Genomic DNA, 25,668 nt, shown 5'->3' on the forward strand with positions numbered 1-25,668 from the left:
AGCTGTGAGAAGAAATGAAGTTGTGAAGCATATGACAACATGGATGAACCTGGGCATGTTATGTTATGTGAAGCAAGCCAGGCACAAAAGGACACATATTGTATGACTTTGTGGAGGTAATAGCTAAAAAGTAAGTTACCAGAGAAAAGAATGTCATTAGAGAATGGAAAGCTGAGGGTTAATCTGCAGAGTTGGTAAAAAGTTGTTGTAAATGTCCTGAAATGAATAGAAATGGTGAAAGTACACCATAGGATTTATAATTAGTAGTGCCAACATTATGGATATGATAGTGGAGTTGCTTTTTGTTTTTTCTTTTTTTGAATAATGAAAATGCTCTAATATTGATTGAAGTGATATGAATGCACAACTCTGATTATACCTAATGCCATAGATTTGTATGCTTTAGATAAGTTATATGGTTTATGAACAATGAAAAAAATAATAATGTAGGTTGGGGAAAAATGCATCAAATGTAGGAGATGTACTATAATTAGAGGTAATAATTTGACAATGCTCTTTCATAATTTGTTACCCGGTTACACAACAATGCAAGGTATGTGTCATTGGGTGAGGTATGGGAGCCCTGTATGATGTTAATTCTTGTTTGTTTTGTAAGTTCACAACTTTTACTCTGTACTTATTGTTTATGTATATTCATATATGAATTATATACTTCAATAAATTTAAATTTTTTAAATTGTCTCCAAAATAGCTCATCCATGGGTAGATGAGGATGGTAGAAGACTTGTTAAGCTGTGAAATGTTTTTTCCAGTCATCTTACACTAGTATGATGGCATGAAATTTTTTCCAGTCACCTTACACCAGTATGATGTGAAATTTTTTTTTATTCCCAAAGAGGTTTTGAAACTGCATTATTTGAGGTTTTTCATGTGTAGGAGAAATTACCTACTGTTAGAAGTGGGAAAAGGATTACATATAATAAAAAGAAAGGAGCGTTGAAAATAAACTCAGAAGTAATAGGTAGAAGATAGTGGGAAGCAGTCTGTGAAGTCGCCCTGAGGTTTATCTTCTGGTTTTGAAAGGGTTGAACTCATTACTTATCTTTTGATTTTGATTTGTTGTATTGTTTTTATTTTGTTTTTGACTCTCAGGCTCCTGCTTACCATCTTATTTTGGAAGGAATTCTAATACTCTGGATAATCAGACTTCTTTTCTCTAAAACTTACAAATTACAAGAACGATCTGATCTTACACTCAAGGTAAGAAATTAAGTTTCTCTTTTATTTGGTATATGGCTGTAGTTGTTATGTATTTCCAATTTGTTGTGGCTCAGTGTGTTAAAATGTTGTATGTAGACTGAGGAAATCGAGGGGAATGAAATATCAGGGTAGGCAAAGTACAGTAAATCCACAGAGAAATACCATGGTATGGGGTAGACAGCAACCTTATTAATGGTGGCAGGAAGGCAGAGTAGCTATTAAGTGCCCAATGTCAATATGCAAGAAAGAGTACATGAAGTACTCAGGAAAAGCACAGCTTTTAAGGGAACATTTTCCCTGTGGTGTTAATAAAGGAGATATGGGGTTGGAAAGAATTCTTCTCCAGCACCACACCAAATCAAGTTTTGATTTGTTCTATATAGTCGGGCCCAGTTTGAACCCAAGCTGGACTGATTGCTGGAGGCTCTGTGGACTGTCTGCTTGGAGTCCATTAGGATGGCAAAGAAGGTTCTCCTCACTCAGATCAGTAACATTTAGTCCTGTGCAGGAACTGCCCCAGGCGTCACAGGCAAAGAGGAGTTTTGACCACTGCGCAGTGTCTGTCTCTCAGATTGTTTCCCTGTTCTGTTCCTGTAGCCTTGTGCCAGAATCCTTAGGGAGAGAGGGACTACAAGAGATATTTTCCCACAAAAATCTCTCAAACTTTGGAACACAAGGCAGCACTGAGCATGGGACAAAGATGAAATACTGGGGCTTTCTTCACTTCCTGGAGCTTTCATAAGTGGCGGGGAATTATCACATCAGTGTGTTCATTGCTTTCATGCTTTCATTGACCATAGCCATTGATTTACATTAAGCTTTACTCCCTTGGGAACTGTTAATAGTAATTATGCAGCGAAATGGCTCTTAGGGCAAGTAAATTTTGGAAACCTGCGTAAAACAAAGTTAAATGGATGTTTTATTGCAAGATTCTTTATAAAGTTTAATATGCCAGTGGACATTTGGATCTCTGAGCACAGTTTGGAGGGATGCTTATTAAACTTGATCACAGATTTTTGGGGCGGTTTTTTGGGGGGGGAGGCGTTTGAGGTGGGTTTTTTTTTTTGTTTTTTTTTTTTTCACAAATACTCTTTGAGATAGTGTGCCATGGAACACTCTCTTGATCACATTGTAGTCATATTTGACCATCCAGGCTAGAAACCCTGTCTATACTTTTTTCCCTTCACTGTTTTTTACAAATTCATTGTGAATGGTGTTTTGGCCATAAAACAGATCCCTAGCCCAACTTCTTAAGTGATCAGTCATTCTCAGATCAATACTCTTAAACTTATCAGTCTATACATATGTACCTTTTAAAGGAATAATACCTAAACATAGTTTTAGGATAATATTTTGAGAGTGAAATCTAGCTAGAGCAAGATTCAGTAATCACGGGCATCTTACCCTAAAAACTATGGAAGGAAAAACTGCCTTTTTGTGTTTTTAAAGCTTAACTTTTCAGTAGCTTAGAAGAAGATATGCTGTCTTAGTTTTCTATCTTCAGAGTCCCTGGAATACCAACAGATCTTGAGTTGATTTTACCATCTCTCTTCATGGTAGCTAGTAAAGAGTATATATTATTTATATGCCTGGCTTGTTTCAACTGCTGGGTTTCTTCCATGGAGTTATTGGTAGAAAAAGATGAGGATTTTATTGGTTGATTTATTCAGCAAACATTTTTGAGTATGTGAGCATCAGGTGAATATGTTTTTGGTCCTGCCCCAGAAGAGTCTATCAGGAGAAAAATTCACATAGGCATTTAAGAAAAGAATTAAATAAAAAAGAACTATAAGGAGTGATCATGTCTGGAAGGCAAAAATTGCTGCAGCTCTCATGTTAATTTAGGTGCTTCATCTTATGCTATGCATAAAGACTACATTAACTTTTTTCTGATTTATTTAAGAAAGGTTAAGGAACTCAAGGTAGTCAAGATGCTGGTAATGCATGAAGAGGTAAAGCAACTGTTTTTTCATGAGAAATTTCAAAGCAACTGAATCTCATTACAGTAATTGTTCTAAAAGAGCCTTTTTCTATATTTCAGCTACTTCTGGACTGTATAACCTGATGGCTTAAACAGATACTTCTTTGTGATCTAGTTTATCTTTTCACATAAAAATCACTTCCCTAAGAACCGAGAGGGTGGTATACTTGTACTTTCTAAGATTAGAGGCGGAGCTTACTGACCTGAAGCCACGCTTCTCACTTGCAGTGTTTTAGATTTTCTTTTTGTTTTATTATCAGTAGCAGTTATACTTCTTACTTCCCACATTAAAACATCCTGCAATAGATAAATTTTCTTCAATTTTCAAGTCATCCACCAAACTGTGTGTGGAAAAACCGTCTTTAGCTTGTTATAAAGAAAGAGGCTAGGCTGTTAAGTGCACACAACTCAATATTGCTTTTCATTACTAGACACAATGGCTAGACATAGTATTTCCAGTAGTGTATTGCTTATGGCGGTTCCATCACAGCAAACAGTTTAGATGCGTGCTGGAGCTGATAGAAAGCGCCTAGTGCTATGCTTTATTTTTACTCCTTTTCTCCGGTAGGAAAAAGAAGAATTGATTGAAGAATGGCAACCAGAGCCTCTTGTTGCTCCTGTCTCAAAAGACCACCCTGCTCTCAACTACAACATCGTTTCAGGGTAAATCAGTTTTGCTACTGAGGGGATTTGTATTTGGTTTCCTGTGGGTATATTCACCAAAGTATATGGTGATTTATGTGTAATTTTCCTTTTTAACTGAAATAAAACATTTAGAAATTTCTGAAAGTTGGAAACTGCTTTAGTTCACAATGTACACATTTCTTTTAGAGATAGGATGGGCATTTTTTTTTTTGTCTTCTATTTGCATTAAAGTTTGCCCTTTTTTAAAAAAGCTTTTTTCCAAAGTAATACAAGTAAAATAGTGTGCTTAAAATAAAATGCAACAGACTCCTTTTTCCCACTGGATTAGTTTCTGATTTTAGATCACTCGGAGGTTACTCTCCTAACTCCAGATATTAATAGCATGCTGAAACTGCTGTTTCTTGATTGAGCACATACTCCTACAGTATGAGTTTCGAAACTTTGACTCACTTATGCTGTCTCCCTCCTGACTCTCAATATCTGATATATTTTGATTTTTAGTTCTTTTCTTGATTATTTGTTTTATTGTATGTGCTTATTTTTAAATTAAGAAATATTTTAAGTATATATAAAATATCAGACAGCTGTGTACCTGCCACCAAGAATTAACATGCATTAGCAGTTTGCTATCTTAACTTCAAATTTGTTTTTTAAAGAAAGAGAACATTACAAATGTAGCTTAAAGAGCCCCCTTCCCCTCTGTCCCTTCCTCTTACCTCCCACCCAAGGTATCCACTATCTTGAAGTTAACACTGTGTCTTTCCTTTGCATATATTTAAGTTTTTAACATGTATGGCTATAGCCATGAAAATACTTATTGTTTTGTTTAAAAATGGGATGCAGGATATTCTCCTGCATATCCTTCTGCTGCTTCTGATATGATCTGAGAGAAACTTGTATTCTTCACTTCCACAGATATCTTTAGTCTTTCAGCAGTTATATGTGTTCCTGAAACAAGCCAGTCTTTTATTTTGTGGTTTAGGCTTTTGAAGTCTTAAGAGCTCCTTCCCTGCCCCAGAGGCCTGGATTGACCTATTTTCCACAGGATGGCGGTTGACTCGGCATTGTTGGTGGAATAGTCCATTCTTTACCTATAGATTGGAAGTTTCTTTTCTTTTTTAAATGATGTTCCTTTATAAAAGGTCTGTTTTTGGCTTTTCTGTGTGTTCTGTTGGTACATTTGTCTCTCCCTGTGTCAGGACTTCAATCGTGTAAATATTGCAGCTTTATAATAAGCCTTGACTAGAGTAAGTCCTCCACCTTGTTCTTCAAAATTGGGGTGACTCTTCCTAACTCTGTTCTTCACTCAGAGTTTAGCTGATCAGATTTGACCAAAAATGGGCTTGGATTTTTTCATTAGAAATGCATTCAATTTGTGGATTAATTTGGAGAGAATTGTTACCTTGCTGTCACAGAGTGTAACCACCCAGGTACACATATATTACTTGTATACTTAGGTCTTTTAGGTCCTAGAGTAAACTTTTATACATTTCTTAAGAAGGCTGTCTTTTCTTGCTCTGTGTTTTTATTTTGAAGTAATCGTAGGCTCACCTGGCAATCATAAGAATCCGTATCCCCTTCACGCAGTTTCCCCCAGTAGTGACATCTTGTAGAACCACAGTACAGTGTCACAACCAGAAGTTGACGCTGATTGTGTATCTTTTCTTAGATGCATCTCTAGCTCCCTTACAGTAGTTACTGTCAGTCGTGAGGAGTGTCTTTAGTTTGCTGGGGCTGTTACGGCAGATACCGCGGGCTGGTTGGCTTAAACAATGGGCATTTATTGTCTCTGTTTTTGAGACTAGAAGCTCAATATCCAGGCATCAGCAGGCCGTGTTTTCTCCAAAGCACGTAGCCTTCTGGTGGTGGCACAGTCTCCACCTCCCTCCCATGGCCATCATCTCCTTCGACCCTTCTTCTCGCCTCTCACTTCTGCTTGTCCATCTCCTTATGAGGACTCCAGACAGCAATGGCGTGAGGCCTGCCCTCATTCGTTGTGGCCTCAGCTCAACCAGGATCATCTTCAGAGGTCCAGTGTGCTGACACCCACAGCACTGGGGCGTAGGACTTGGATATGTCTTGTGGGGACATGATTCAGTCCCTAAAAGAAGCCCCTTTTTATTGCCTCTGCTCAGCTTCTTGACTTGTCTAGAGTACTGCACAGACAGTGTCGAATAAGTCAATGGCCTCCTGTCCTCTACCTCATCCTTAGTAAGAGATAACATTTATGGAACTGTGGGAGTTTGGCCTTTCTCTTCCAAGTTTCCTAAGGAGATTTTGTTTTTGTTTTTTTAAATCGGAGTATTGAATTATATCAGATATTTTTCCTGTATCCCTTGAGATGATCTTATGACTTTTTTCCTCGTCTCAGTTACTCTGTTAGATTATACACATAGGTTCTTTTAAGCAGTGATGCATATGCATACTTAAAAATTTTGTGATAAAAAACTGCAGTCTGCCATCCCACTTCGCCTCATCCCAGATTCCCACTCTCTAGATAATTGCTATTTCCTTAGCTTTCTTTTGTTTACCCCTACATTTCTAAGGAGGTTATTTCAGCTGTTATTTCTTGATTTTTTTGTTTTTAATTTCCCAGTTATTACCCATAATTGTGGGCTCCAAGCCCGCACACCCACACTTGTTCTCCCAGCACATTGGTTCTGGCCCTGCAGTGGCCGGTGGGCATTAGGAGAAGGCACTCCTCTGGCAGGCAGAGCCTGTGTGGCCTCGGGCTGGGTTAGGGCCCTGTGGGCCTGGCCCCCCGGCAGGACACCAGGCCGAGCGGCAGCCGTGCTCTTGCCCTCTCTCCACCAGAGTTCATTTGTAACATGAGGTCCTTAGACTGTTCAGTGTTGACATTTTTATGCTGTTAGGTTCATTTTGGTTTTCTCAGAGATATCTTTCCTGGAACCTCTGTCATCCTGTGCTAGTCTTGACTGGTTGCTCTAAACACCTGTTTGCACAGGTCGACCCTGGACGCTTCCCAGGCCCAATAGCTTGGGAATTCCCTTTGTTTCCCTCGTTGGTTGGTTGCGTCATATTTCTTGGTTTACTCCATTATGTTAGTAGAGCATAGCTAGACTCCTGAGAAAGGGCTGTGAAAGGTAGATATTTTGAAACCTAAACACCTTAAAATTGGTTTTGATTTTACCGTTTACAGTAGACTGTTTTATATGTTTTTATTGATCTTTTAAATGCTTTCCCAATATCTGGTGATCCTTAGCATCCAGTCATTTTTTTTTTTCAATATGCAGAATATATATACACACACACATATACTTACTTTATTTCAACTTAAAAAAAAAAAAAACAGACAAAAGCAAAATGCAGCTTAGCAAATTATGGAAGTATTACTTTAAAAAGTCCTTTCCAGGGGAGCAGATGTAGCTTGGTGGATGAACACCCACTTCCCATGTGCAAGTCCTGGGCTCAATCCCTGGAATCTCCTTAAAAAAAAGAAGTCCAGGCACACTTCCCTTACTTAATCCTAAAAACAAACTCACTTGTTTCTCCTCTGTTCTGAAAGATGAATAAATGAGCAGAGATTGGTTAAATGATATGATCAAGGTATCCTTATTAATGAAGAAAATGGAGAACAAAAAACGCGTGATCATACTCACATCTCATAAAACTAAATTCCATATATATGTTTTCACCTTTAGCATTAATAAAGCATCGTAGGGAGTGGGGGGCGGGGGCGGTGGGGTTGAATGGGACGTCATATATATTTTTTAATGTAATTAAAAAATAATAATAATAAATAAATAAAAAATAGAAAAAATAAATAAATAAAGCATCGTAGTCTTTGGTACAAAAATATTACAATATTACTGTTAACTATAGTCTATAAGTTACCTTAATTGTATTTTTCCATGTATCCCCATATTCTTAACACCTTGTAATAGAGAAACATTCTTTTATTTGTATAACTAACCACAGTCTTCATCTGCCACCCAAGTCATTATGCTATGCAGTCCCTAGATTACCCTCTAGCTGTCTCTCAATTAATTTTAACCTCCCTAGACTACCTCTTTCGGCCACAGTCACATTTGTAAATCAGCAGTGTTAGTTATACTGATGATGTGTTACCATCAACTCCGTCCATTTCCATATATGCAGAATATTTTAATTGTTCTCAACAGTATTATATAAATTGTCTGAAAAACTACAAGAAAAAATTGAACACTGTTTTTGAGATATTGATAAACAGAGTTTTCAGTTTATGCAATGTCCCTTCAATGTTAATAATATTCAGTTGTCACAAAAGTTAATGAATTTACTTAAAAAGCATTTTTAAAAAATAACAGCTTTATTGAGAGAGAACTCACATACCCCTTTTTTTAAAAAATAAAAAATAAAAAACTGTATTGTGCTACCAAATATATACACAAAGTTTCCCATTTTAACTACTTCCATGTGTACAATTTAGTGGTATTTATAGTCATAATATTGTGTTACCATCATCATGATCCATTACTAAAACTTTCTCATCACCCCAAGCAGAAAATGTGGTCATTAAACACTTAACTCCACATTCTATCGCCACCCTGCTCCAGCCCCTGGTAGCCTGCAATTTACTTTCCGTTTCTGTAAGTGAACTAAATTATTCTGTTAGTTATGCATGTTACCATACAATATTTGTCCTTTGGTGTCTGGTTTATTTCACTCAACATGTCTTCAGGGTCCATCATGTTGCAGCATGCATCAGGACTTCATTCCTCTTTTTGGCTAAATAAATTTCTATTTTATGGATGCCATGAATTTTATTTATTCATTCCTCTGTTGATGGACACTTCAGTTGCTTCTACCATTTGGTTATTGTGAATAACGTTGCTATGGATATTGATGTACAAGTATCTGTTTGTGCCCCACTTTTCAATTCTTTTGTAAAATTTCAATCTTTTAAAATAGAAGCAAGTGGTTTTAGTGTGTTCACAGAGTTGTGAAACATCCTCTAGGTGAATCCTCTTAGTGTGCTGCTTGGAGGGGATAAACCTGATGTCCCACTCTCTGGGAGCTGAGTTGGAGGAAGGGGGCTCAAAGTCTCATACTTCATTATGTAGCCCTCCTTAGGACTTTGAATATATATAGGCCTTTTCCAGAGAGTCCATCTTCCATCTTTCTGTAGGATAGGGTAGGGTTATGAGGGAGTAATTGCCTTTTATGAAGGCTCCAGGCAGTCTTTCCCCACCTGCTATCCTACCTTCAAAGGAAACTGATGTCTTTAACTCAAAAGCATTTCTGGACTTGCTTTTGGACCATTCTTGGCTTGGCTTTCTCTCTGATCTCTTTGACCTATCAAATACCACTTGTCCATTTGCTTTCCTGTCCTTCAGCATTTTGTTGCTCTCATCGCTCTGCCTGTGGCCTGGTAAGTCTGGACCCTTAAACTGCATAGGGGTTTTTGTGTGCTTTCTGAAGAAACCAGAGTTTGTGGTTGGTTGGTTGATTGGTTGGTTGTGTTCTGGTTTTTTTTCCATTGTCTTGTTTAACCAGAAGCCACTGGTAGGTTTTTCTATTATTAAATCACCTTTACATTTCTAGAATAAATCCTATTTAATCATTACTTTGGGGTTGGTTTTTATAGATTGGTAGATTTTTGGTTTGCTAAATATTTGGGATTTTTAACAACTATCATCATTTTCTCTTGAAAAAACGAGGTTGGTTTGTTACTCATGAGCTGGTCCAGTTTTCATATCAAAAGTATATTAGTCTTAAATTTTCTTTGGAACAGTGTACTTATGGTATTTTTTGTTGTTTTGTTAAGTATAGATTTTCATTGTGAATTTAATGCTGTCAGTGAGTTTTTAAAACTATTCAGGTTTTCTTTATGAGTTACTTTTGATTAAATTGTCCATCTCTTCTTACATTTTGAAAACGATTGGTGTGAAGTGGCTTATAATATTTCCTGGACTTTTTTTTTAAACAACATCTCTGACGTTTTTTCCCCATTCTTGACGTTGTTTATTTGTGATGTTTCCATCTTTCTGAGTCAGATTTGCTAAAGGTTTGTCTTCAGGTTTAGTTGAGTCTCTTTTGGCTCTTTTTTGGAGGCATTGGAGTTAATCATACCCCTCAGTATCAGGCTTTTATCAGCAGTCTACATAAGCCACCTCTTCTGTGGGGTTTTAGTCCCTTTTCCTCAGTCCTAATGTCTACATCCATTCTCCTTCTCACTAGGGTACTCGCTGTACTACTTAGGGACATACAGTGACGTAGCACTATAATACATTTGTAATGTTTTTACTACTGTGTATTATAGAATATATACCCAGTCTTTTCTTTTCATTTACATGAGTTTCATATACAACGCTTATTTTAATCCTTAGTCAGACTTTGATGTAATACTCTGTTATATTGATTCTAAGATACACATTTTTCCCCCATCTTAAAATCTCTAAAATGGGATGTCTTATAGAAGCGAGAGTCATTGATGAGTTGTCGCCAGCCAGGAGGCAGTTGTGTTGGTCTTGTCATTGCCGTGTGCTGTGAGCTTGGTCACGGGTGTGCTTGTTATGAACACGTCAGCTGGGTTGTGTGCACTGCTAGTGAGTAAGGCAGTAGATGGCAGGAGAAACTGAGCAGATGAAGATTTTCATAGCTGAAGCTGCTGTAAGCAACTCACACGTCAGCCATGACTGTGATTCCAGCTTTGTCATACTTGCTGCTGCCTTTCAATAGTGCCAGTTTATTTTCTAGAAATGTGATTCTATTAGGGTAGAAGTAAAACTGTGAGTTTGGTCCAGCATCAAAACTTACAGAATGGTTGACATGAGGTCTGGGGTAGCATCCTACATTAATATTTCCCTTCAGTCAGAAAATAAAGGCAACAGATAGTTTCACAACAGTTTAGGAGAGGTTTTGCTACCAAATGAATTTGCTGCAAACTTAAAATTTGTGGCTAAGGGATATGAACTTTTATATCTACATTTAAGACTAAATTCTAAGTACTGACCCATTTATAGCCTATACTTTCAATATGTTCATTGGATCTAAGTATTTTCTAATTTTCATTGACTTTTTTCTTTGACCAAAGCATAGTATTTTCCTTGAGCTTTATTCTTTTAAATTATTTATAATTTATCGCCATGTGATCAGAAAACATGCTTTGAGTGACATCTTTCTGAATGGCACTAGTGCTCTTATTGAGACCTATGTTATGTCCTTTTTTGTTGAAATTTGTTGCAGATGTTCCATGGGTTTGTCATAAACATTTATATTTGTTTGATTTTGAGATAACTTGCATCCATTCCAATTTGTTTTAATTGCTGTTCAAATAGTTGACATCTTTACTCATTTTTTCCTGCCAAATAAATGAGTGAGTTAAAATGAGAGAAGAGAGATCTTAGTATTTTCCACCATGATGATTATTTTCTCTCTGATTTCCTTTCTAAATTATTTAATTTGCGGTTCTTGTTAGGTGGTTTCAGCATTGTTACATCTTTCCAGTAGATTATTCTTTTTCCATTCTATAATAATCTCTTTTCCTCTCATAATACTTTTTAACTTAGTCTATTTGTCTGATAGCAGTATAGATACACTAGATTTCTTTTAGCTAGAATGTGATTAATAGGACCTTTTCTCCTCTATGTTCACTCATACTGTGCCATTATGTTTAGTTGTTTCTCTTGTACATAATTGGATTTTAAAAAATCAGATTGTCGTGTCTTCATCTTTTAACTGAGAAATTTATTCTACGTACATTTATTGTGACTACCAATCTGTTTTTACACACTAATATCTGCTGAAATATGAGGTGATTCGCAATTTTTCCAATAAAATTCAACATCTCTTTAATAGGCCAATTTAATGTGTAAATTTAAAGGGATGCGTAAGAAGTAGGCCAAAATCCTCTCATTTGGTTTATTTTGTTTACACCTATATTTTAAAGTGCAGTGTGCAAGTAATATATTCTAGAAGTACTGCTTTTTCTCTTACTTTTCATGGAGTAATTTTATTCAGATTCTTCATGGGAGTCTTGGATACCATAATCATTGTACAATCACTTTTTTAACAATTTACCAAGTTTTCAATGCCTGTAATTTTTCTCTTTTTTTTTTTTTTTTTTATTTTATTATTGACTTTGTAATAATATTACATTAAAAATATATATGTGAGGTCCCATTCATCCCCACCCCCCCTCCCTCTCCCCCCCCAACAACACTCGTTCCCATCATCATGACATATCCATCGGATTTGGTAAGTACATCTTTGGGCACCTCTGCACCTCATAGACAATGGTCCACATCATGGTCCATACTCGCCTCCATTCCATCCAGTGGACCCTGTGAGGATTTACAATGTCCGGTGATTACCTCTGAGGCACCATCCAGGGCAGCTCCATGACCCAAAGACGCCTCCACCTCTCATCTCTTCCTGCCTTTCCCCACACCCATCTTCCACCATGTCCACTTTTCCCAATCCAATGCCACCTCTTCTTTGTGGACATTGGATTGGTAGTGTCCATTGCACCTCTATGTCAAGAGGAGGCTCAGATTCCACATGGATGCTGGATGCAATCCTCCCATTTTCGGTTGTAATCACTCTAGGCTCCATGGTGTGGTGATTGTCCTTCTTCAACTCCATCTTAGCTGAGTGTGATAAGTCCAATAAATCAGATTGTAGGTGCTGGAGTCTGTTGAGGCTCAGGACCTGGTTATCACATTGTCGGTCCAGAGATTCAAATCCCCTAAATCTATCTTAAACCCCAACGTTAACTGCACCTCTATCACATTAGCATGAAAGCCTTATGAAGGGAGATCCCATCTGAGTCCAGATTCATCACACATAAACACCGTTTCCAAAGAGGGGCCATCTGCCCTGTTAGTCAACCCCATCGGCCATGACCATAACTCTCATGGGTCTCTTTAGCCTTCATAGGAGCCAATATCTGGGGGTTGCATCTGCTTTATCTGTCTCTCTGACTCTGCTCAGTTGTGCATGAGGGCAATCCTTCTGCCAGCCTCCAGACTCTTTTTTAGAAACTCGTAGCCATATAAACTCATTTCTCCTTTCCATTTCCCCCTTACTTTAGGTCAAACAGCATTTTAAAGACATGTTATTTTATGTAGACATGGATATTCTGCTGATCCGCATTGAATCTTCCATATAAGGTCCTTTTCCAGTTGCATCATCAGTTGGTATTTGATAGTGGTCCCTCGTTGCCAGGGAGGCTCATCCCCGGGTGTCATGTCCCACGCTGGAGGGAAGGCATTGCATTTACATGCTGAGTTTGGCTTCGAGACTGGCCACATTTGAGTAACATGAAGGCTGACAGGAGGAAATTCCCAGGCACAATGTTGCTCTATGCCTTGTTCTTATTTTAGGTTTATCAGCTCACAAACATAGTCATTAGCATCAGGGGCTCACTGTTGAACCCTCATTTCCTCCCGGTCCCCTCCGCTGTACCTGGGAGACTGTCGCTGTTCCCCTGGGGACCACGACAGAGCACCACTGGCCAGAAACCCAGTACTCCCCCTGCTGTGGTTTTTAATTGTTGCCGCTATGAGTATATCCAATCATTGCCATGCACCCTGGACATATGTTCTGTACAGCTCCCTGTCAGCCATATATCACTTGTCATTGGTATCCCATACCAGTATCTCTCCATTGCCATTGTTGAAACACTCTGTGATCCAGAACTCCCCGAAATTTGAGGCCCAATATAATGTCGTGGTCCCTTACTAGGGAATGGCATATAGCGATGGGTTTAACGGATAGATAAAGAACTTGGATAAAGTTAGATATAGAAAGAAGAGATAAAATGGGGGCAAGGGGTTGCCTATGGTTGGGGCTTTACGGGTTTGAGGGTGGCTGGGGTGGGACGGTTGGGTAACGTTGCCCAAAATGGGGGGAGGGAGGGGTAGCATACCAACATAGGAGAGGGACTGGAGGTGGTGGAGAGTAAAATGCCGAGAAATCATAACAAAATGTAATAAAGAGGGTTACCTGTTTAGAATGCGCGGAGAGGAGGGTCTGATGCAAGACGAGCTCCTGGAGAATGTCTAAATGCTCACTCTGCCAGAGTGGGTGACACCAAGGGGTAGAATCCCAAGTAGTGAGAGTGGGGGTGGACCCACATCCTGGGGAGGAATAATGCCACCAAATAGAGGGAACTCTATCCCTCGAGAGAAAGGGTGGCTCCCGGGGCGTTGGGGCAGTTGAGCAAATTAGGCCCTGAACACTATTCCAGCTATCTCTGGAAGTGGCTCCTCAGGAAACGGAGCTTGGCTGTCACTGTGGGCACCAAGGTGGAAGGGAAAATGGACGTTAAATGTGTGGAACCAAAGTAAATGGGGGGAAAGAGAGGAGTTTCTTGAGAGTACACAAGGACGGATATAAAACATGTAATATTACACCATAACATATAGGAGATGACAGACTGATAATGTAAACCATATTGTAAAACATAGGATAACTAAAAATGTAAAGAATTGTGTATCCTAAAGTATGCACCATAATGTAAGCACAGATATTACCTTGTTAGAAATCTAATATCTCAGACTCTGTACATCACCTTAAGTAAATATGATATGAATAGGGTGTAAGAGTATCGATGTGGAAGGAAAAAGGTTATATGGTGGATGTATGGGAATGCTGTATATTATATATATGCATTGCTGTGGTCTAGGACTCCTATGAAGAAATGCTGAATAATTAGGGGGGGGGGGGAAAAAAAGGATAAGATGTGGAATTTTTTCAAGTGTAATTTTTCTCTTGAGTAACTTAAGGTTCACAGTTTTTTAATCTGCATATGTTACCTGCTTTTTGTTATGGTCTTTAAAAGGTTTATTTACTGGTTGTATAGCACTTGCATTGTGAGATCCCCTTCCCAGGAATGTGAACTATATCTGTATCAAATTATTTTACCATTTTTTAAAAACCTGATTTCTTCAAAACCTGAAAGTAGCATTGATTGAGATCATTTCTGGCTGAAGTTGTAATTATTTAGGATTGGATTCAGTTGCATATAATAGAGAACCCAAACTAGCAGTGGCTTAAGCAGGATAGTTTATTTCCACTCTCCTAGATGTGTGAAGAGAGGCATTTCAGGGCTGGGAAGGCAGTTCTATAAATCACAAGTTACCATCTTGCTGCTCTACCAAGAAGCATATGACTGCCATTCAGAGGTCACTGTGGAGGTTTGAAGTTGTATATATTCCAGAAGCATGTTCTTAAATTCAATCCATTCCTGTGGGTGTGAATCCATTGTAAGTAGGCCCTTATGATAAGGTTACTTTATTTAAGATATGGCTTACCTCAGTCAGGATGGGCCTTAATCCTATGACTGTAGTCCTTTACAAGTAGATTGAAATTCAGACAGAGAGAGAGAGAAAGCCACAGGGGGAGCAGCCCAAAGCCGAAACCAGTGGAACCGGAAGAGAATGGGGAGGCCAGGAGAGGTTGCCATGTGCCTTGCCATACGACAAGCCTAAGGACCAAAGATTGCCAGCAGCCAGCCCCAGAACGCCACTCTTCCAGAAGAAAGCATCGCCCTGATGATGCCTTGATTTGGACTTTTTCCCAGCCTCAGACGTGAGTGAATAAATTCCCATTATGTAACCTGGCGCATTTCATGATATTTCCTTGAGCAGCCTAGGAAACCAAAACTTAATTCAGGATGGCCAAGTTGCAGGCCAAGGAAGGGGAGAGAAAAGGAGACTCTTCTAGCCTTGTCCACTGGGTTAAAGCAGCCTTGGCCACACTAGTTCAATAGCAGCTGGAGAATGTGCTCTTTTGTTCTGAATAGGAACAGGACAGGGCATGTTGAGAGAGAGGAGTATTCCTGACTCACCCTGCTTGGCGTTCATTGTCCTCTTCCAGCTGCGGATTTGTGTCTTGTCAGAATTCTGGGAACTTTTCAGCTATCATCCCTTTGAACATTCTCTGGCTCTTTCATTCTTTCCTCCTGTTTGATGAATTTTGACCTTTGTGTCTGGCATGTCTGGTGATCTCTCCTTCATACTTTTGCATCTCTTTTTAACCCTTTCATTGCTGAGCACTACTTACTTCTGCATGTCTGCCTGGGGCACAGGTGCAAGGCTTCCACTTGCCAGCGTTCTTTCCCTTCCTTACCCCGAGAGCCAGACAGAGACAGGATCTTTCCATCAAGTCGTGCTGCCTCTTGACAGGGCTCATCACTGATGGGCAGGGCTGTGGGTGAATCTTTTCTGTGTGCTACAGTTTTCTAGCGTGAGCTCAACTTTTATAGCAGGACCAATAGTTTAGGCTTATCTACCTACTTGTTTTGTTTTTTAATCTTTTTGTGAGTGCTAACAGCAGGGATAACCGGAAAACATAAAGAGGTCTTGAGAAGTAGGAAATGATATAACATGATAGATTGAGAATCACAGTGGTTGAAGAGGTGTGAGGTCGGATTTTGAAAAGTTCAAGAAGCCCTTGATGCTGTAGGAAAGGAAGAAGATTAGGAGGATGCTTCCTTTGTGCCAGGGACTTTGACAGTGACTGTTCTTCTGTGGGGTAGGTGATGACCCAGCTTTATAGATGAAGAAACAGAGAGGTACAGAGATCTGTGCTGTACCCAAACTAGGAAGTGGAGCCGTGGTGGAGCCGCGATGAAGATCTGTTCTGTTTGACTCTACACCCATGTTTTTTTCACGCGCTCTTCTTGCCTTCTATTTACTTACTCTGCTTTTGTGAATGAACTTAATGTTGTCATTCTTTTCCTTCCTGGTTTCCCAGCATCTTGTGTAATTTTTCCCATAGAAAACTCATTTTATTAAAACATTGATGAGAGCAGTGTTCCTCAATATTTTCTGCCTGCAGTACATTTTATGTGGCAACCCAGTACGTAGATCAGTGCATATATGTAATTGAAACAAAAGTTTCACAAAACAGGCCTTTTTTTCTTCCCCTGAGCAATGTATGCTGATATTTTCTTTTTCGTTATATTCTGTATTATTATTTCCTTTAGTTAAAATGGTCTGGTTGTGACAAACTTAAGTTGATTTCACAATCCTCCAGTGGTTCCTGACCTGTAGTTTTGCCCCACATTTTTTAAGCATGGCTTATAGCTAGTGTGTGTTTCAGCAAAGAATGTAATAGCCCATATGAGCCCATTCTCCTGTCCCAGCTGAGCTTAGAGCTGTGCTCCTGTGTATCTGGCCACCTAAATTCCTTTTCTGAGGGAAAGGATCACTTTTAAATAGCATTCTAGCATCATCTTTAGAAATTAGGAAGATATCCCTTTTTTTTTTAGGTGATTTCCTATAGATAATTTTTATTTTTAAACCATTTAAATCTGAATATTTTAACTCGCTCTTTCTAGTCTTATCTTTGATATTGATCTTTTTATATTTCCTCCCTCTTTGTCTTACTCAGGTTTTTTTCTTAGGTCCTTTATTTAGCTTCTTTGTTCTTAAATGAGTTTTGAAACCAAAGTGAAGATTTGGCGTTCATATTGAAATTCTAGCTCATTTTTCTTTTTTATTTAAATAGTTCGAAGTAACCTTTGAAGAACAGAATTCATGTGCCCCATAGATGGTTTTTAATATACACTTTCCTAATTTTACTGTTTAGAAAAATGAAATAAAAAGGGCTAGTATGCAGATGAGGCACAATGGCCACACTCCCGTGTCCTGCCTGCAGCCAGGGTGACGTACAGCCTACATCCTGCAGTGTGAACGTGTGCTAACACACACTGCTCTCTTTTTTCCCCTAGGCCTCCAAGCCACAACATTGTGGTGAATGGAAAAGAATGTATAAACTTTGCCTCGTTTAATTTTCTTGGATTGTTGGATAACCCCAGGGTTAAGGTGAGTAGTGCGTAATGCTGGGGACAGAGCCCATCACTGACTTAGGAAGTGGGACCTCAAAGAGACAGATGTAGGAGGTCGGAAGGGCCCCTGGGTGTGCGCTGTTACTCGGGTGGAGTGGGTAACAGGAGGCCTGTGGCCAGAGCTGCCTGGTGTTTGCTGGAAGCCAGGGGCTGAGTAATCAGAAACGTCTGGGGAGTTGCTCCACATCCTACCGGGATTGTGGGCCAGCAAACATTTTTTGAGGAAAGACTAATTTATAAAACCCACAAATGCAAGAAAGCATAAAAAGCATTGAGATAGCTGGGTTTTGTGAATCAAGCTAATGTAAGTTTCTCAAATGTTACATCTTATACCTAAACTTTGCATTTGTCTTTCCTTTAGCATTATCATAATAGTAAGAACAGTTATTTGTGTTAAAGGATAGGAAATGTCAGTTTTGTAATCTTAAATATTTTTAAAAATACAGTTTTTCTTAATTTAATAAAGGCGGCGGCTTTAGCATCTCTAAAAAAGTATGGCGTGGGGACTTGCGGACCTAGAGGATTTTATGGCACATTTGGTAAGTTTTTGTTGTATTCTTTTCCAGGCTATTTCAAGAGTTAAGATTCAGTTTGGGGAAGCAGATGTAGCTCAGTGGTTGAGTACCAGCTTTGCATGTACAGAGTCTCAGGTTCAATCCCTAGTATCTCCTTGGAAAAAAATAAAAGATTCAATTTTATTTTAAAACACCTCGGGGAAAGATATCCTTAATTAATTGTGGTGTTAACCGGCATGTGCTGTTTCTTGCATAACTTCCTAGACTATGGTGTGGCTGCAAACCATTGCGCGGGACATTTCCTGGACTGCACTTGAACATACCTTGCAGAGAACAGAGCTGTATCTGTAGGGTAAAGATGCAGCTGCTTTTGCAGATGCCACATGATGAGACCCTGGTATAAGAAGGCCCAGTTTGCTTCTGTGGTAACACCAGTTCTGAGGTGGAGGGTCCAGTTTTGGGGTCGTGCGGGTGCCCCCATCTCACTGCCCTTGTATCCCAGAGCCCCATCCTTGTCTGCAGAGCTGAAGGCAGCTGGTGAGCATGGGGGGGCAGCAGTGCGGGGCAGGTGAGCTGTAGTGCCACAGAGGCACAGTTTGATTCTGTCACCATTCAGGGGTAGGCTAATTTAGTATTTTGATAAGTGGGTGAACTCAAATACTATGAACTCCTGATTTATCAAAGAAGACCCTGCGTTTTATGGTTGTAATTATTAAGTGTATAATATTAATATTCTTTGCTCCCCAAGGTTCTGAGAATTTCAGTAAATAATTGTTCAAGTGAATATATTATTGAAAATAATATGTAATAATAAATATATTCTGGCCTACAAAATGTAGGACTGTGGGGAAAGTAGAGAAAGGGAAGTATCTTGTATCGTAATTCTGTCTTCATTTCCATTTCTGGGTGTTTTTTTTTTAACTTTAACAGTTAAGATGCTTATTATATATGGGGAGTGGATGGAGCTCAGTGGTCGAGCACCTCCTTCCCATGCTTGAGGTTCTGGATTCAATCCCCAGTACTTGTAAAAAATAAAAGTAAAAAGGTGCTTTTATTTAAGGGAACTCCTTTCTTTATTCCTGAGTTAGTTTAATGGTTAAATTATTTGTATTGGAAATAGATGAGGAGTGTTAGTGTCCAAGACTCCTACAGCTGGAAGGGATCTTAAGGGTCTTACACACCAGCATCCAGCTGTTCAGAAGGGGAAGCAGGAAAGCCCAGGAGGCGAAGTGACTTCCTCACAGTCACGCTGTTCGTTAACTACAAGCCTGGAACTAGAAAGTAAGTCTTCTAGTCTTGTGGCAAGATCACAGAATTGAAGAGCTCAGCTCAGATTCGCTTTCCTTGGTCTAGTGCAAACACAGGTGGTTTGCTTGGTTTTTTAAGAGGGAAGTATTTCCTTAACAAATACTAGAAAAGTAAGTAGAAAGGGCATTTTTTAATGGGGTTGTTTGTTATAATCTATCTGATCAACAAGACTTGCTTTTTGTGACCTACTTGCTGGGGTAGATAAATTGTTTTCTTATAAAAGCCTCTCTTTCTAGTGGATTTTATACACATTTGTAGCCTTGACCCCTGCTTGGGAGTGAATCTGGGAAGGTAGATGAGAGATTTATTGCTATATCAAATCATAGGGGAAAAAAAGTTTCAGATCTTTAAGACCAGTTTTCCCAAAGCTGTGGAATTGTTGTTAAAATAGCCTCATCATTTTGCCATTTGATTGAATCACCTGAAATTTATGCATGATTGGGTGCTACTTGTTTTCAAACATGGAGTCTTTAGGTTAATGTTTATTTCTTTTAATTACTTTTTTTGACTAGATAATTCAGTCCATGATCTAAACTTCAAAATGTGTACAGAAGTAGACAGTGAAAAAGTTTTCCTTCTAACCTCTGGCCCTATCCCTGCCCCCTCCCCCCCAATTCCCACCCACCCCTCCAAAGGACAACTTCTGTGGTTAGTTTCTTGTTAATTCTTCCAAGGACTTCTTTTCAGTGTATGTAAACTACTTCCATATATATTTATTTCCCCCCATTTTTTAAAAAACCTGGTAGCATGTCATACACATTGTTCTGTACTTTGAAGTTCAAGTGGGTGTTTTAACATTTAAATTGGATTTGATACTCAGGTGTCTAAATGAGCCATCAGAGTCAGTATAATGAGCTCACAATTATGGATCAAATCCTCTGTGAACTACTTTATTGGTCACTGAGTCATCTTTATCCTAAAACCACAGTTGAAATTTAAAATAGACTGTTGTGCGTGGACAAAAGTTGCTGAGTTAATTAACAGTATGGCAGAACATCAAACCTAAAACTTGAAGTGTGGTTTAATGTTTTTAAAATACATTGTCCTTCAAATAAACTTTTCATTCCTTTTGAACAGTTGGCCAGGTTTACTTGTCCTCATTTTTCCTTTCCTTATATGTATATTGACCATATTTATGCTTTCTGGTTTTCCAGCATGATTTTTTCCCTATGTTTTTCCTGTTTCTGGAAGTAATCACTTGAGTAATCATAATTGTATTAAATTACCTTGAAATTTTGGTGTTAGGTAACAGAAGAGCTACTTGAGGTCCCCTAAGGCAGCTTTCAGATCTCTCAAATGCCCTCTAGAATTAAATTATTCTAAATATTTAGATTACATTAGGCCTTTGGAGTGAGCAAGAAGCAGTCCTAAGAATCCCTTTTCTCTTATTTGTATTTGATGGTGCATTCTTGCAGAACTTTGTTCAAAGTTTAGGATCTCTTCCCCTAGGCCCCCAAAAGTTACTTTTAATTTTGTTTCCACCTCCCCATCCCCTACTGCCTTCCATAAGTATCACATTCAAGCAGTTGTTTTCTCAACATGGTAGATAATTAATGTAAATCACTTACAATAAAAATAATTTCTTTATTAAAACATCTATTTTTTTAAACAAATCAATTTTATTGATCAATAAAGCATACAACACATCAAAAGTATACAATCAATGGTATTGTTATAATCTATTATTCCATGGGTAAAATATATGTTAGATCTAACATAGAAAAAGAAGATGGAGCAACAGTTCAGTTAAAATTCATCTAGTTTCTTAGGCAAAATAGTACCTGCTAAAGCCTGGCTAATAGAGCTGAAGTTCTTATAATAATCATTTAAGGATTATGCAATCGGGGAAGCAGATGTGGTTCAAATGATGGGTTCCTGCCTGCCAGATGGGTGGCCCTGCATTCGATTCCCATGGCCCTCTTGGTGAAGGTAAGCTGGCCCACACCACGGAGAGCTGGCGCAGCAAGATGATGTAACAAAGGGAGACACGGAGGAGAGACGGTGAGAGATGCAGCAGACCAGGGAGCTGAGGTGGCTGACGCGATTAAGTGGCTCTCTCCCAGGACGGAGGTCCCAAGATTGGTTCCCAGTGCCTCCTAAAGAGAAGACAAGAGAAGACAGGCAGACACAGAAGAACACACAGCAAATAGACACAGAGCAGGCATCGAGCACAGGCAGTCTAAAAGGGAGGAGGATAAAACAAAAAGGATTATGCAATCAGAACTTTTTTCTTTCATTGTATTGTAGATTGAGGAGGCCTCTTTTCCTTTTTGAGACTACTAGTGAGATCCCCTACACACTGGTAATGGTTAATGTTGAACTTCTTTGTTTATTTGCTTTGTTTTTATTACATTCAGATCTCATTTACTTGTGGTTGGTTCCTGGTGCTCTGGGATCTGCACTGCATTATGTCCTGCCTGATTGGCACTTTTGTCTTGAATTCAGACAAGATCAAACTCAGGCACTCTTCCCTGGTGAGAGTGATGGGCATTTAGCTATGCTCAGAGGCCAGTGGCATTTTTAAAATATTTTCTTTCTTTGTTTAGAGCAGTCATTGAACCATGACTGGGTGCCTTAGTAGGAAGAGCATTTAGCATTTGGTTGTAAAATTTCTAGATCTGCCATTTCTTCCGACCAGTCATGGGAGGTAACCTGATCCTCAATTTTCTCAGGTGTGTAGGATGGGAACAGTCATTTTGGTAAGAATCAACTACGACCTTGCATGTGAAAACATTTTGAAAAGCATTCAACACTACATTTATGTTCTAATGAGTTCATAAATGATAATACTTACACTTTCAAGAAAAACTGCCCAATCTTAAGAGATTTTTTAAAAACGATACATAAAAATACGGAGATCTTAAGAGACAATTTAGCTAGCTCGTTGTTTCTGAACTGTTCTGAAGTTGAAGATTTTATAGCCTTTCCTTGGAAACAATCAAGATCATAATATCTCCTTTTATATGGCTCCTTGTAAATGGGAAGCTGAACAAATGATTCTTAATATAGATAATCTTTAAATATTCTGGATTCAGATACCTTAATTAGACGATAACTGGAAAATGTTGTCTTTTTTTCTCTTTTTCAAAAGAAAAGCTTTTATTCTGTACACACTGACTGAGTTGAATGGGCACTTGAGAATTGCTTCTGCGTGCCAGGCACTGTTCCAAGTGTTTCAAGAGCACTGACTCAGTCCTCTGAGTCGGGTTCCACCTTCGCCCTTGGTTTCGCAGAAGAAAGGTCAAGAGTCCGAGAGCACTTCTGAGTCGTCCAGGGTCCTCACCTGGGAGTGGGCAGCCAGGGTTGGCCCTCTGAGTCACCCAGGGTCCTCACCTGGGAGTGGGCAGCCAGGGTTGGCCCTCTAAGTCGCTCAGGGTCCTCACCTGGGAGTGGGCAGCCAGGGTTGGCCCTCTGGGGCCTGGCTGCCGCGCCTGCGCTCCACGACCGCTGGTGCCTGCGGGCACCCAGCCCTGTGCTGGGAGCCGGGCTTCGCGCGGTGGGTGCGGGGTCACCCCTGCCTCCCGTCACTTCCATTCCAGGGAGGGGTCAGACCAGCGTGTGAGGAAGCACAGCATGTGCTGCGCAGGCGCAGAGGCTTCCCGGGTCTCCTCCCCTGCAGGCTTGCCCTGCACCACTCGCTCCTAGCAGTGAGTTGGGGAGTGTAGCGTTTCAGCTGGATTTCATGCAAATCTGGCGCCGTCCAGCAGAATGGATCGTGCTGACAGAAAGTGTGAGCGTCAGAAGTAGCCCAGGCTAAAGTAAGGGGGAAATGGAAAGGAGAAATGAGTTTATATGGCTACGAGTTTCTAAAAAAGAGTCTGGAGGCTGGCAGAAGGTTTGCCCTCATGCACAACTGAGCAGAGTCAGAGAGACAGATAAAGCAGATACAACCCCCAGATATTGGTTCCTTTGAGGGCTAAAGAGACCCATGGGAGTTATGGTCATGGCCGATGGGGTTAACTACCAGGGCAGATGGCCCCTCTTTGGAAATGGTGTTTATGTGTGATGAATCTGGACTCAGATGGGATCTCCCTTCATAAGACTTTCATGCTAATGTGCTGGAGGTGCAGTTAATGTTGGGGTTTAAGATATATTTAGGGGATTTGAATCTCTGGACTGACAATGTGATAGCCAGATCCTGAGCCTCAACAGACTCCAGCACCTACAATCTGATTTATTGGACTTACCACACTCAGCTAAGATGGAGTTGAAGAAGGACAACCACCACACCATGGAGCCTAGAGTGATTACAACTGAAAATGGGAGGATTGCATCCAGCATCCAGGTGGAATCTGAGCCTCCTCTTGACATAGAGGTGCAATGGACACAACCAATCCAATGTCCACATAGAAGAGGTGGCATTGGATTGGGAAAAGTGGACATAATGGACAAAGGGTATGGGGAAAGGCAGGAAGAGATGAGAGGTGGAGGCGTCTTCGGGACATGGAGCTGCCCTGGATGGTGCTTCAGAGGTAATCACCGGACATTGTAAATCCTCACAGGGCCCACTTGATGGAATAGAGGAGAGTATGGGCCATGATGTGAACCAATGTATATGAGGTGCAGAGGTGCCCAAAGATGTACTTACCAAATCCAATGGATGTGTCATGATGATGGGAACGAGTGTTGTTGGGGGGGGAGAGGGGGGGTGGGGGGGTGGGGTTGAATGGGACCTCACATATATATTTTTAATGTAATATTATTACAAAGTCAATAAAAAATAAAAAAATTAAAAAAAAAAAAAAAAAAAGAAGTAGCCCAGGAATGCCCTGGTAGTGTTCCTGTTTGCTGCCTGCCACGCTCAGGGGTTGGGAGTTCCTCGTTGCAAAGTAGCTGTCACCACAGGTGTTACCATACAGAAAGAGGAAGAAGCTATGCAATTAACCGTATTTACCTATCACAGAGAAATGATCCTGCTGTGCAAGGTTGACATCAGCTAAAAAAACATTTTCTTTAGATAGTAGAGGAGGAAAAGGCCAGTAGTTAGTCGTTTTCAAATCTCTGGGACTTGGCAGGAACCAATAAGTCATTGATTTGTCCCTTCTCACCACTTCACCACGGTTATATAAATGGTTGTGAGTACATATATTCAGGAGAATATTCATAATAAATTGACTTGCCTCTGCTGGTCACCAACTCTAAAGCCCTAAATAAACCCAAGTTCAGTTTCACAGTCTCAGCACCCATGAATGGAAAGAGTCTACAGAATGACTTAAACTCTCTTTTCTCATTAACAGAAGTAGTTCATGTCCATTGCCTTTTTGAAATGGAGCCATTGTGTGACAGCAGTCCACTTATGCTTGGGTTTTCATCTGTTAGCTGAATTGTGAAGGTTGTAACCGAAAATCCCAGTTTGGAGGCGGCACTTTCCTTGAAGGAGAACTTCCACCCAGGACATGCGTCCCACTCCTGTGGGCGCCAAGTGCAGAGTGAGGGTGATGGAGACCTGTGTGGGAGCATGTCAGAGCCGCTCGTCAGGATGGACGGCAGGCGCTGGTGGTCTAAGTCCTCTGCTGCTTTTCCTCTTTCCTGCCAGATGTGGAGGGAAGCCGTCCACTGACGGCACCTCTGCTGAAAGGCACGCGGTTACGTGCAGCTGGGGGCGTCGCTTCCCTGTTAACGTCCCAGACCCGATTCCTGATGAGCTGCATGCCCTTTGGGGACCATTTTGACCACCTGGCCTACATTCTTTTAAACTTCTGTGTTACTGTAAAATCCTCTGTTTATTTAATATCGTTACAATGGAAGTGTCAGTTCTATAAAATGACCAAAACTGATTAGTAATGAGAATCAAATAATATAGTTTTTTATACAATAGTAGACTATGTTGTATACATTTTAATTTATGAAGGGGAGAAACATGCTTAATTTTTTATCCTTTCTTGGTTGGGATATATTGTTCATTTTAACAGTGGTAGAGCATCTTTTAAGAAGTCTGTAAATAAATTGGATCTCAATTTAGTTTTTTGTGTTGATGCTAAGCTTTCCAAATCCTCACTGTATCTATCTTGTCATCAAATTGGGGTTTCTTTGAAGCATCTGTGTCCTCCCATCTCCCGCTCAGTAGCTGGTATCACCCCTAGCTGTGGGCTCACAATTGGGTGTTTTATGTTTACACAGAAAGCACCTTGGATGCATTGTGGTTTTGAGTGTAGAGGTGACCCAGGTGCTTTAGGCCACTTAGATGGAAGGCACGGCTT

The 25,668-nt window shown here is 39.9% G+C and overlaps 1 protein-coding gene across 1 annotated transcript in view; it reads left to right on the plus strand.

Moving 5' to 3' along the window:
* SPTLC1 (serine palmitoyltransferase long chain base subunit 1) overlaps positions 1 to 25,668 on the plus strand; it is a 71,708-nt gene that overhangs the window by 8,047 nt on the left and 37,993 nt on the right. Inside the window, exons 2-5 of the mRNA XM_058301423.2 lie at positions 1,114 to 1,221; positions 3,771 to 3,865; positions 17,529 to 17,622; positions 18,112 to 18,184. Of these exons, the coding sequence (XP_058157406.1) occupies positions 1,114 to 1,221; positions 3,771 to 3,865; positions 17,529 to 17,622; positions 18,112 to 18,184 (370 nt within the window). The remainder of the gene's footprint in view (positions 1 to 1,113; positions 1,222 to 3,770; positions 3,866 to 17,528; positions 17,623 to 18,111; positions 18,185 to 25,668) is intronic.

This window comes from Dasypus novemcinctus, chromosome 8, assembly GCF_030445035.2.
Source record: "Dasypus novemcinctus isolate mDasNov1 chromosome 8, mDasNov1.1.hap2, whole genome shotgun sequence".
In the NCBI taxonomy this organism is placed as follows: Eukaryota; Metazoa; Chordata; class Mammalia; order Cingulata; family Dasypodidae; genus Dasypus; species Dasypus novemcinctus.